This window comes from Eucyclogobius newberryi, unplaced genomic scaffold (genome assembly GCF_026437365.1).
Source record: "Eucyclogobius newberryi isolate DKJ021-1_F unplaced genomic scaffold, fEucNew1.0.hap1 SCAF_12, whole genome shotgun sequence".
Classification (NCBI taxonomy): Eukaryota; Metazoa; Chordata; class Actinopteri; order Gobiiformes; family Gobiidae; genus Eucyclogobius; species Eucyclogobius newberryi.
In genome coordinates this window covers 21,794,390-21,806,492 of record NW_027315746.1, presented here as the reverse complement: position 1 = coordinate 21,806,492, position 12,103 = coordinate 21,794,390, and the positions used below count along the sequence as shown (strand labels likewise).

The following is a 12,103-nucleotide window of genomic DNA, read 5'->3' as shown; positions in this document are numbered from 1 at the left end:
CAGGGGTCAGAAGTCTTCTGGTTTGGGGACCACAGGATCTCATCTCTGCTGTTTGCAGACGATGTTGTCCTGATGGCTCCATCAAACCCGAACCTGCAACATGCACTGGGACGGTTTTCAGCCAAGTGTGAAGCGGCTGGGATGAGAATCAGCACCTTAAAATTAGAGGCCATGGTTCTCGACCAGAAAAAGGTGGCTTGCCCTCTCCAGGTGGGTGGGGTGTCCTTGCCCCAAGTTGAGGAGTTCAAGTATCTCGGGGTCTTGTTCACGAGTGAGGGAAGGATGGAGCGTGAGATCGACAGGCGGATCGGTGCAGCGGCTGCAGTGATGCAGTCGCTGCATCAGACCGTTGTGGTAAAGAAGAAGCTGAGTCGAAAGACAAAGCTCTCTATTTACCGGTCAATCTACGTTCCTACCCTCACCTATGGTCATGAGCTTTGGGTAGTGACCGAAAGAGCAAGATCGCGGATACAAGCGGTCGAAATGAGTTTCCTCCGCCGGGTGGCTGGGCGCTCCCTTAGAGATAGGGTGAGGAGCTCAGTCACACGGGGGGAGCTCAGAGTAGAGCCGCTGCTCCTCCACGTCGAGAGGAGCCAGCTGAGGGGGCTCAGGCATGTGTCCCGGATGCCTCCTGGGCGTCTCCCTGGGGAGGTGTTTCAGGCATGTCCCACCGGGAAGAGGCCCAGTGGAAGACCCAGGACACGATGGAGAGACTATGTCTCTCGGCTGGCCTGGGAACGCCTCGGGATCCCCACGGAGGAGTTGGAGGAAGTGTCTGAAGTGAAAGAAGTCTGGGAGTCCCTGCTTAGACTGCTGCCCCTGCGACCCAGCCCCGGATAAGCGGAAGAAAATGGATGGAATTTCCAACGTCAGCGACAGTCATATGGATGTAGAATATGTTCACGCCAATTAATTTAGCACAGTTTTACAACCATCTTTTCCATTTGCTCTCATTCTTGGTTCTGGGTCTTGTGTAAAGGACATAATCATGAAAACCAGTCAAGCGAAGCGCTGACACGTTTCTAATCCTGTATATTGTCTCGGTCTTTAATCATTTCTCGTCACTATTCTCCTCTCTTCCCCCGTAGTTTGCATGTACCGAGAGCCGTCGCTGCATGAGATAGAGGACAAGCACCGGTCCAGAAAGAGCTCAGGAACTCCCACCATGAACGGGGGGAAAGCTGTCAATCAGGACTGCACATAGCAGCAATGAATTTGGGGCTTCCAAGGTACTGAGCACGGGTACTGGCTTTTGACTCTTGGAGAAGGAAACTCAAGACGATTCCCCCCTGAAACATCATTGACTATGAAGAGGAGTGATGCTGTACCAACCCTAAAAAACTGATCCCTTGCCTGTGAAAACCTTTTAGATTTCTGAATACGATATTGACATTTTCAATCAGGACATGACATTTTATGCAAAAAAGTGGCTGTGGTTTCTCTTCACACAAATATGTATGATTTCAGAGTTATGCTGTGAAAATCAAGCTTTAAAACTTGGATTTTATTTCTGTCATGTACTTAGTTATGTTATTGGTTATGAGCCTGTTATCTTGACTCTATGATATTTTTGTGGTTACTATGATTTTTATTTTACCTTAAATGCACTGTCGCGCTTGCTCCAGTGTGAGGGTAAAGACTGAATCTATCTGCTGGTACTGGGCTTCGAAATGCTTATGTGAGATGTATTTTATTCAGATGTTTACTGTAAGTTTGACTCATTATGTGATAAATAGGGGTGTCTCCAAAATCATGGAATGCTGTCCTGCAGTGTACCACACTGACAGGACAAGACTGAAACAAGCAATATCAGGAGAGCACTCTAGTATGTGTCCAGACAGTGATCAGGCAGCATGTCTATGGTTGTCTAGTTGTGACGAAGAAAGGTTCAAGAAAGTAAAAGGAGTAATGATGTGGTATCATTTCAATATTCTATAGTGCTTTGAGAAGATTATTCTATTTTAGATATATAGATGTCCAAACCTGACCAAAAATGGCGAAATGTATGGAATAATCTATAACAGGGAAGGAGAGAAAGACCAGCAACAGCACTATGAGCCATGGCCTCCACTGGTCACTCCATAACTGCACCTCAAGTAACACAGACCCAGCTAAGCTATCAAAATATGAACATATAACTATATAACATGCTTTTACAAATATGAACAGATCATAAAAGTAATATTTTAAAATGCTTGAAAGAAATTATTTTTGGCAAAGGTATAGAAGAAACTGGTTGTGGGCTGGTTTCTGTGTACGTATGTTCCTGTTAATGTGAAGGAGACACTGGTGGACAGGGTGTGACTGTTTAAATATGGGATTATTTTGACATCACTGTTGATGTCTCACTAAAGAGATATTATGTTGTTAATTAGGATCCACCATCCCAGTGCAAATAGCAATTTGTATTTTCATGCTTAGTACATCCATGCTCAATACATCCTCCATTTTCTGGTTTTCTGACTTATGAAATGAGCCATTTGCTGCTAGTGTAGGATGCGCGTTCATAAATCACACTGACAGGGCTGTATAAACAAGGTGAATCAACTGGTATACTTGGTACTCCATGTATGCTTATCTAATGCCCTCTTAGTTCATCTAACTCAGGAAGTTCTCTAACTGTTCCGTGAATGGGGCCGGACTAAAGACAGGCTGCTCGCTGGTAACCCAGCACCTGTTGCACAAATCCTGTCCTCAGATGCATTCACTGATGTCAGGATTCCATAGTTTTCTTAGTTAGGGATACTGTGTACAGCTAAACCTAACATGATTAGGAAGTCATTACGCATGAAGAATGCATGTATTGTAAATGTATAATGAGGTGGCAACTGGTAAAAGATTTGCAAACAATTAGTAAAAAACTTTTTATGCAACATTTTGATCAGTCTTTTAGTGAGAATTGCAGTATCTGGTTATCATTTTGTAGGTTGTGGTATGTACAGAAATAGCACATTCAACTGCACAGAGCAACATTGCTAAATCATCAGAGATGTGGGAGGGTCTTTCGGCCTGAGGGGGGCCAGGCCCACTCCCACCCACCCAGCTACCAGTCAAAACAACTTGAGCCGCAGCAAAACAGTGACACATGCAGCATTACTCGACATTACAGAGTACACAGGCCAGACCAGCATATATCTTTTATAGAGGTTTATAATGGTGCAAATGAGATGTGTGTGGATTAAAAGCAATGCATGAAATTGTGGACTGTTTGACAGTTAAAGTGAGAGAAGTTAAAAGAGTTAAGAGTTAAAAGAACTGAGGTGTTATACGCACTCACGAAGAGTACTTTTGAAAGGTTTATTGATGATGAAAGTGAGTGAAGGCCGCGGTTGTATGTGTAAGTATAATTTATTCTCTTTGTTTGCTGATGATTTCACAGCATCAGAACATGCTCATATATGCATTATGAATTGTGAGATGAATAAAAATATGCATTGATTATAAGATCAGAATGACATTAGTGATTGTTTAAGAATAAAGAATATGTTATCAAAACTGTGCATTTGTTGTGACTGATTTCTCAAATACTGCATCATCTGAGCTGTTCAGATTCACAATGCACAATGCAATTCCCCAGTTTGATTTATCTCCCGACCCAACCGCAAAATCTGATATGCCATTTTAGGACGTCTCTCCTTTTTCGGTCTTAATTGTCCTGTTGTCATGGAAACAGACCAACGTTGTCTATGAGTGAGAAAGGGAGAAGAGGAAGGGGATGAAGGTCCCTTTACTTTTACCACAGGTATCTTTTGGCTCTGCTGTGTGACGGCTGCAGCATTTCACCCTCTTCACTCAAATATCCACATTTTGTTTAGTTTCACTTCCTTTGTTTCAGTCCTCAGTGCATCGTTCCACTTTTACCAGAGCCTGTAAGAGTTCTTATGATTCCCAAATGTCAACTCAACATAATAGCTCAATAAAAAGTTTAGGATTGGGCGGCTATTCTTACCTGTCAGCCATTTTTGCCCACACATAATAGTCACGTGGATGGATCACCTAAAATGAGATGTGTTTAATGCTGACCCGCAAAATAACCATCTAGCCTGCCATTTAAAATATTTATTCCTGGGTATGTGATAAGGGAGTGAGCATTGGAGTGATGAAGCAATAACGAAAGAACATCTGATACTTTTGTGATCAAATGCTCACATCGACAGAAGAATCAGCAGGTAAGGACAATCCTATTGGTTACTCTTGCTTGTCATCCGTGAATAGTCTTTGGATGCTAATAAAAAAGAAAGGACTTAACCAGTGGCTAAAAATGCTCAAATAAAGTTAGATGAAACAATACAAACTGGTCCAACAAAAGGACATATTTTCACCAATAATAATTATAACTCTATCAACATATAGTGCAAACCTGCGAAACTGTGAATCTACTGTAATCCAGGGCTGATCGATCACCATTTTTATTTCATATCCTGCACTTGTAATAGATGTTAAAATTAAAATAATTACAAGGCTTAAGAAATAATTTCCCTTGGATCAATAAAGTCTTACACAGACATTTTTCTGGTTATTTACAGCATGCAGCTCAGGAAATGTTGGCGAAAGATGGAGCTGATAGCTTCAGTGTTCTTTTTTTTGCTATTGTTTTGTTTTGGGGAGTTCTTTTGGGAGTCTCAGTTTTCTGTAATTCGGCCTTGTACTGCAACAGAACGAGAGCTATGCAATTCCTTCCCTTAAAGTGGGGCATTCAGATTCTTCTCATTAAAAATAATTGGACTGTGTTCAATTACAACTCCGTGATCCTCTTTTGATCTGTCAAGTCTTTTCCTATCTGCATCTATTACATCTGTATAAACCGCTAAGAGGGGATATGAAGAACAATTTCTAACGCTGCATGGGAAAGAGATCACTAAGCCTTTCCCTGGCCTGCCAATTTCTGCGGCAAGGTATAAATGAGGCACCCACGCACTCTGTCAGCCCACTCCAGCCAGCTCCTATCCCACACTACACTTTTACAGTGGTGAGAGCCTCTGCAGTGAGAGCATGTAAATGTGCAGGCTTGTGTTAAGAGAAGCCGAGTCCCCGTAGCCCAGGGACAGAAAAGAACAGCTACATGGCTTTAATCATTTTAACGCCTTTGCATTCTCGCTATAATCTGAATCCCCTCCCAAGCGCTTTATCCAGTTTTATTCCTCCAGCATTTTCTGCTCTCATTTCCAAGCCCTGTTTTGCTTCCCTTACTGTCACAGACGTGCCCGAGGTCTTAAAACATTTTTTAAAAGATGATGATGATGTTTCTGGGTCTTAAAAGTTAGATTTTATGCAGATACCAGTAAATTAGATAGCAAAACATGGGTAAAATGTGGTTATATCTTGTGGTAACGTTCAAATAAAAGATAGATGTGACTGATTTTACACCATCATTTTTAACCTTCAATGTCAACCTGGCATCCCGAGGTAAGAAGGGGTAGCATATATATTTAGTAATAGTATAGCCTTCTACTTGCTTGCTAATGATAGAAGGACATTTCTACTGATTCAATTCATGTTTCCATTTAACCAGTGAAAAGCCTAGAGAATAGCCACAGCACACGTCAGTCCGTTCTTCCTATTAAACAGACAGGCGGATGCATTTTTAACAGCCCTGCCTTCAGGAGGAGCTTTCTTGAGTTTTTAATGTCCTGATCTGCACAATAATCCACAGCGTCTCGAGTCATACAATATGCATTCATTTCATGCACACACAGATGGAAAAAACGAACTAGTCCACTGCCTTTGATGAATAATAATTAATCTACATCGATGACACGTTGCTTTTTAAAGTCACGTATGATATATTGCTAATGCATGCAAGTAGTCAAATGCAAACATGAGGAAATCGAAGCCAATCAGAAAGAGATGTATTTGAGCGCAGCGCAGTAGTAATGCCTGCATGAGTGACTGGGTTATGAATGATATTTCTTTGCATTAACACAAAAAGCGTTCAGTACAATTTTTCTTCCATTTTTGTTGTTAGCTAAACCATTCACCATGCATGGAAGTTACACACAGAACAAACAGTTTTACACAATTGTGGGGCGAAAGCAATCATGAGTTATGTTAACTTTGCAAAATTATTATTTTAATGTTATTGACAAAAAAGGAGAAAATGCATACATAATAAAATAACGGTCTTTTTGAAAAATAGTTAACCGTTCATTTACAAGCTAATTGAATGCATTTAAACATAGACAGGCATTATATAAAAGATTAAGTGGTCTTTATAGTTTAGCCGTATATGTACAGACATTCAGTACTATGAATAATGAACGGCCAGAGTTAGCAGGTTTGGCAAAAGTAATTGAAAGAACATACATTGAAACAATGAAAAACATGTGAGCACATTAATGATTCAAACAAAGATGTCCTGGAGAAAGTGCTTTGCTCATTTGTTGTTGAAGCCCAGCAGAGGTCAGCAGACGGCCCAGGTTTTCCAGAAGAAGAAATTGCACCTGCCCTTGTTCTTCCACATGCGTCCACTCTTCTTCTCTTTCTCCATCATTTCTGGGTCTTGGTGCTCAAAGCCATTTTCAGATTTTGAGAGCTTATAAAGCATCTCCAAAAAGGTGTGCATCTGTGGTAACTCCTAAAACAAGGAAGATATTACATATATAACATCCATTGTATCAATTAACTTGTCTGTGTTACAAAAGTTCCCTAATTTAAAATAATTACAAACGTATGCATTTGATTCGTTGTGTTCTAAATCTTCTGAATTGTATTTTAAAATTTGATCAAGAAAGAAAAGGAAGACATTATTATACTTTTTCAGGTATTTAATATTAAAATGTAAATGGATCATTGACTTCTTGTTCCAAACTGCAGAACTGATAAGCAGATCATCCTTTATGTGTTTCTATTGTTGAAAAATATCTACGTAACGTTTGTAACCCTACATGTATGACCCAGAGTCTGCATGTTTTGAATAATTATAACCAGTGGGAGGATATATAGGAGGTAAATAACAAAACTTTTCTGAGCTCTCAAACCTTGAATTCAGGCCAATACAGGGTTAATCAAGCATGCTAATGATGAGAAAATTAGGTGTTATAAGTTGATTTGACATAATATGTGCCCTTTAATTTCCTAAACTAAACGGCTCATTGCTGTGTGTTGTGAGATGAACACTGATCAATATCCATATAACATTATTTCAGAATAAAACACCACTTTTATGAAGAAAATACCATTAGCAGCTTACAGAATGTCTGTGTTCTGCAGAGACTTTAAACTATATAGCACTATCCATACATTAGTAATGGTGTGTTTTTGTTTCTGCATGAATCTCTCTTGGTTAAAACGGTGTGTGTGAATTCTTACCTCTTTATCTTGCATTTCTTTCTGAAGCTGTCCATCTTTTGAGTTCCATTCCAAATGTTGGGCCACACATGACGTAAAACCCAGAAGTATCACAAAGTAGAAGACTGAATCCATCCTGTTAAAGGCTGAAACTGAAATGACCTGAAACCACTTCTAGGAAGCTGTTTTTATAGGCTGGTCAGCAAAAGGCTATTTGTGCAAAGACTATTGTCAAATTAAGCTAAATCAGTGATGCACATTTTTACGACCATTGCAATACGTTATTCTAAAGGGCTCTGTCACTATTCTCTACTATTCAAACTCAACAAAGGAGAATGTCATGTTTAATTACGACAGCTCTGTGCATTGAGGCCCTAAAACATTGACATCATTATTAGGATAACTGTACCATAAATTTGAACAGGAACATGTACAGCACAAGCTATAAAGGTCATTTTATCGTTTGTTCCACTGCTGTGAGTCTGGTAAATATATCTCCCTAATGGGATTTCTGGTCCGGTTAGCTTTACTATGTACTTCATTTTCATTTTAAAGGAGCATTATGTAAATTTTCTGATGAAGATGCTTGTCTCCTTCGATAATACCTAGAATGTTCTGCCTCTCCAGGCCCAGTTACAGGTCAGGGGCCCCAGAGGCAGTTCTCTGATATAATGAGGCAGATATGAGTCCTGTCAGTGATTCGCACTCCCCCTCATCAGGTTTTAGATTACACAACAGCGTGGGAAATTTACAGTTACTGAGTCTTGGAGATTCGAAATTTACTCTAAATTGAATCCTTCTCCCCAAGAGAGTATGAATGACATTGCATTGAAGAGGATCAACATTGTGCAACAACACTGTCTATGCAAGACAATGAACCAGTTTTGTGATTCTTTAGTCTAATTTCAAAAAACATAATTTCAAACAGCGTGAAAACATGTGTTTAAACTGCAACGTGCACCCCATGTACCCAGGCTGACGGACAAGCTCCCTCCAGTCTGCAGTACCTTTATATATAAAAGAAGCTCATTTTTCAAACATCAGTTACAGTTGGGATGCTGAAGAATAACACTTGAAAAAGCAAACAACCAACCTTATTTCAATCATTTCAAAAGTGAAAATGTTGGCAAGGAGGCCACAAGGGGCAGTGGTTTTATGAAAGAAAACACATTTCCAAATTGTTATGTTAGAAAGATCTATGTGAGTTTTACTTTTCTTCAGGGTAATCTTTTCAGTATAATAAGTACACAACAATTCCTGTTGCTGGTAAGTAATATGAAGAGGAGTCTAACTGTGATTACAGGTATTACACAAATGTACTTCTGGCCTCTGTAGTACAATACAATAAATACAAATATAAAGTGAATAGTTGTCAGCAGTTACACAGTGAAGATTAAAAAGATGTGTCCTTTTCAAATGAAAGACAACCTTGAATCATATCAAGCTCTCTACAAGCCTCATTCTAACCCAATTACACAGGTGTAGAGGCTCAATCTCGCTGCCTAAACAATTAGTAAGTGCAGTGTCGGAGCAGAATAATCTTGTTAAGAAGGCCATGAGAGCACTTTACAGGCTCAGTGTTCTTCTGTGCTGTCTACAACAGGCTATGTTCAAGGTGGCATTCAATGAGCACATGTAACGAGTAGAGAATGGTATGCGTGGTTCATATGAACAAATGCCACTCAGTCTTGCCTATTTATTTGGATATCTTTTGTGAAAAATATCATGGACAAAGCTACTCTACCTATTCTGTTGAGGAGCATAATTAATTAGTGTCCTTGGTGCGAGTTCTGATAACTTGCTGTACCAAAGATAGCCTCTTCCAGTGTTTTTGAATGCTTTTCAGCTTGGTTCTTCTACTTTTTCTTGTGACCATGAAATACTGGTTGCTGCATTGGACGGTTTCATTTGTAGATATATAGTCAACCACATAACCTTGGGGGAATCATATAATTGACCGCATTGATTGGTAATGGTTATAACTGTCTTAAAAGCTGAAAACATAGTAATTTGTGGCCTAATTACATAGATGCAAGCACAATCAAGCATGAAATGACTCTATTTCGTTACCGTCGATAAATTCTAGTGAACAAAACAATAAGGGTTAGTAAAGGTCATGTGACTAATAACCTTTCTTCTCATAATCTTTCATTTATTCGTCTATGTTCACTTCAGACTCATTCATATAGTACGCTTTTTAAAAAAAAGCACTGTTCCTCCATCACACTGTTGTCTCCTGTTGGCTTCACTCATTGTAACTCATACAGAAAGCCAATGACCCACAAGAGAAAGTCAAACACCGTAAAGAAAGTGTATTCATCAAAATATAAAGGCAGGAAACCATGTCGAGAAGCAAATAAGATGTCACCGGCCTCATAAGTGCCCACCTGGAAGCCCATCTGCTCCAGAAGGAAGTTGGCAATAACCCTAAAAAAAAAAAGACACATATAAACTAGTGTAGGATTCAAACCTAATTTATTTCATTGTGTCAAACTAATGTTAGTGCAAATTTAAATATTAGTATTTTAAGTTTTGGCTGATATCACAAAATCCTATCCATGGGATTGTGAAGAAATCTTTGTCATGGCAACTAACAATTCAAAACAACATAGGCCATTTAATAATTGAAAATGGACAAAGGTTGAACAAAAAATAAGCTATAAACAGGCCTAATGTTGAAAAGATATGTAGGCAGGTAAAATAATATTATATAATAGCCTATATTGTTAAATAAGCAGATTGTAGTCACCAATAAATATGATTATGATTTTACTTTTCAATAATAATCTCTTATAAAACAGGCTGTGAGAAGGATCATGCAATAAGAATAGCTTCTGTCCATAACATAATAGACACAATTAGGAAAATATTGATTGCAGTAAAATATTATTTTAAGACATACCTATACACCTTGCCAGGTAATGTATAGGTCTTGCTAATTTCAGGAAGAGCAAACAAATTAGAATGAGTCACCTTGTGTCCATTTTGTCAAGTCGGGTGTAATGAAAACAAACCGTTTTACAGTTACAGTGAACAATGACAGAAAATGTCACAATAAAAATATAATTAAGATATATTCATCATTTTATTTTATTGGTCTGGTCTACTGCTCCTTTTTAACAGACCAATGTCTAGTCCTTAATAAATAGCCCCATAAAACAGCACGTTACTGCCCTCTGCTGGGGAAAAAAGACCATTTCAGAGGGTATAAATCATACAGGATGATGCGCAAAAACTAAACTAGTAAGAGTTCATTGTCCCAAGTTAAAACTATGGTGTGCTATGCAAGTAATTCATTTTATATTGCATTAAATGTCGAAATAACCTTAAACCATAATCTAATTGTTTAGTTCTGCAACACAGCAATAGGAAAATGCCATGTACTGCATCTTTTCAGCAAAAACATGAAACTTGTGTTGAACATTGATCCTTATTTAGGAAATATAGTCTATATCGTTTGTAACAAATTTTAAACACATTAATGTAATAAAATAAGAGATGGTTTACTCCAGTCATCATTGCCAGTTCCCTGGGCAGGTTAGGTTAGATTTGACTTCATTCGTTCATCTTCTACTGCTTATCCCTGTTAGGAGTCACGGGTGACTAAAGTCTTTTGGCATTAGGCGGGGTGCACCCTGGACAGGGGGCAGCTCATCGCAGGGTTAACACAGAGACATAGACACACAGAAAACCATTCAATAGGAGAATGTCTAAAGTTCACCAGTGAAGTCGGAGTACACGGAGAAAACCCACAGAGACATGCAGATAGCACCCACTAAGATTGTGTGATGTTGGTTCAGCTCGGGAATCAAACCGATGATCCTCTTATAGGGAGATGAAAGCTCTAACCACTCTGAGACCGTGCACCCACTTTTTACTTCATCATAGTACATTATACTCTATTGCCACCTGGTGTCTAATTTTATGCATGCATAACTCACTGGTTGTATTGCAAACAACATGGCCCATTGTATGTCTCACTTCAAGTACACTCTGACTTGTGAAGATTATTAACTAAGTTTGCAAATAATTGTTTATAAGTGCAAAGATAATTATAACTCTAGTTTCTCTTTTAATATTTGTCATAAAATTTACTACAAAGACTATTCTAATACTATTCAATTTCACCTTCTCTTTTAATCTGAAACTATTCCAATTATACACCCACTAACTTCTCCCGGGGTCCCCATACTCCTGGCTAGGAAATAGTGCACTGACCCAACAATCAGGCATATTTCATGCACAGACGCCACAACATTACATCTTATCATTGTGTTTTTTTATCAAGAAAATACATTTTGAGGTAATTTTTTACCAGTATATTCATATTGATGATGATGATAATAAGGGGTAGAGAATAACGCAATATACTGCCTGAGAAAAACTTGATTGTATGGATGATTGCAGTGAACCTTTTCAGTCAGAATTCTTGCTTGTCTTTTGTAGTGCCCAGGCTGTGGTAGAGGCCCCACACCTTCACAAGAGTGTGGTAAGTGTGAACGAGTGCTGTCACACAGGCTCAATGTCTGTCTGTGGCCAGGATTTGAACTCTGCTGGAGCAGTGCAGATTAGCCTTTGTAATAAGTATCAACTTTGAACATTGGAAGGATGATATTTGATTAAAACATTTTTGAAAGAACCTAAATTGATTCACTTATGCAGTGATCAATAATTCCCTGGAGAAACTCTTTCATTTTGGGAAATGAACCAAAGTTACAAACTTTGTTTGTTGATGTAAATAATGGTAATTATATAAAATGTCCTGTAGTTTTGTAGACACATGCTCAAAACTATTATGATAAAACTCAAATGCTAC

At 38.8% G+C, this 12,103-nt stretch overlaps 1 protein-coding gene across 3 annotated transcripts in view; it reads left to right on the top strand.

Annotated features, from left to right (window-relative positions):
• fgf12a (fibroblast growth factor 12a) overlaps positions 1-3,500 on the top strand; it is a 30,357-nt gene extending 26,857 nt beyond the window's left edge. For all 3 annotated transcript variants that reach the window (XM_072441437.1, XM_072441434.1, XM_072441435.1), the window contains one exon: positions 1,089-3,500. In XM_072441437.1, the coding sequence (XP_072297538.1) occupies positions 1,089-1,204 (116 nt within the window). In that variant the 3' untranslated portion in view covers positions 1,205-3,500. The remainder of the gene's footprint in view (positions 1-1,088) is intronic.
• The last annotated feature ends 8,603 nt before the right edge of the window (positions 3,501-12,103 follow it).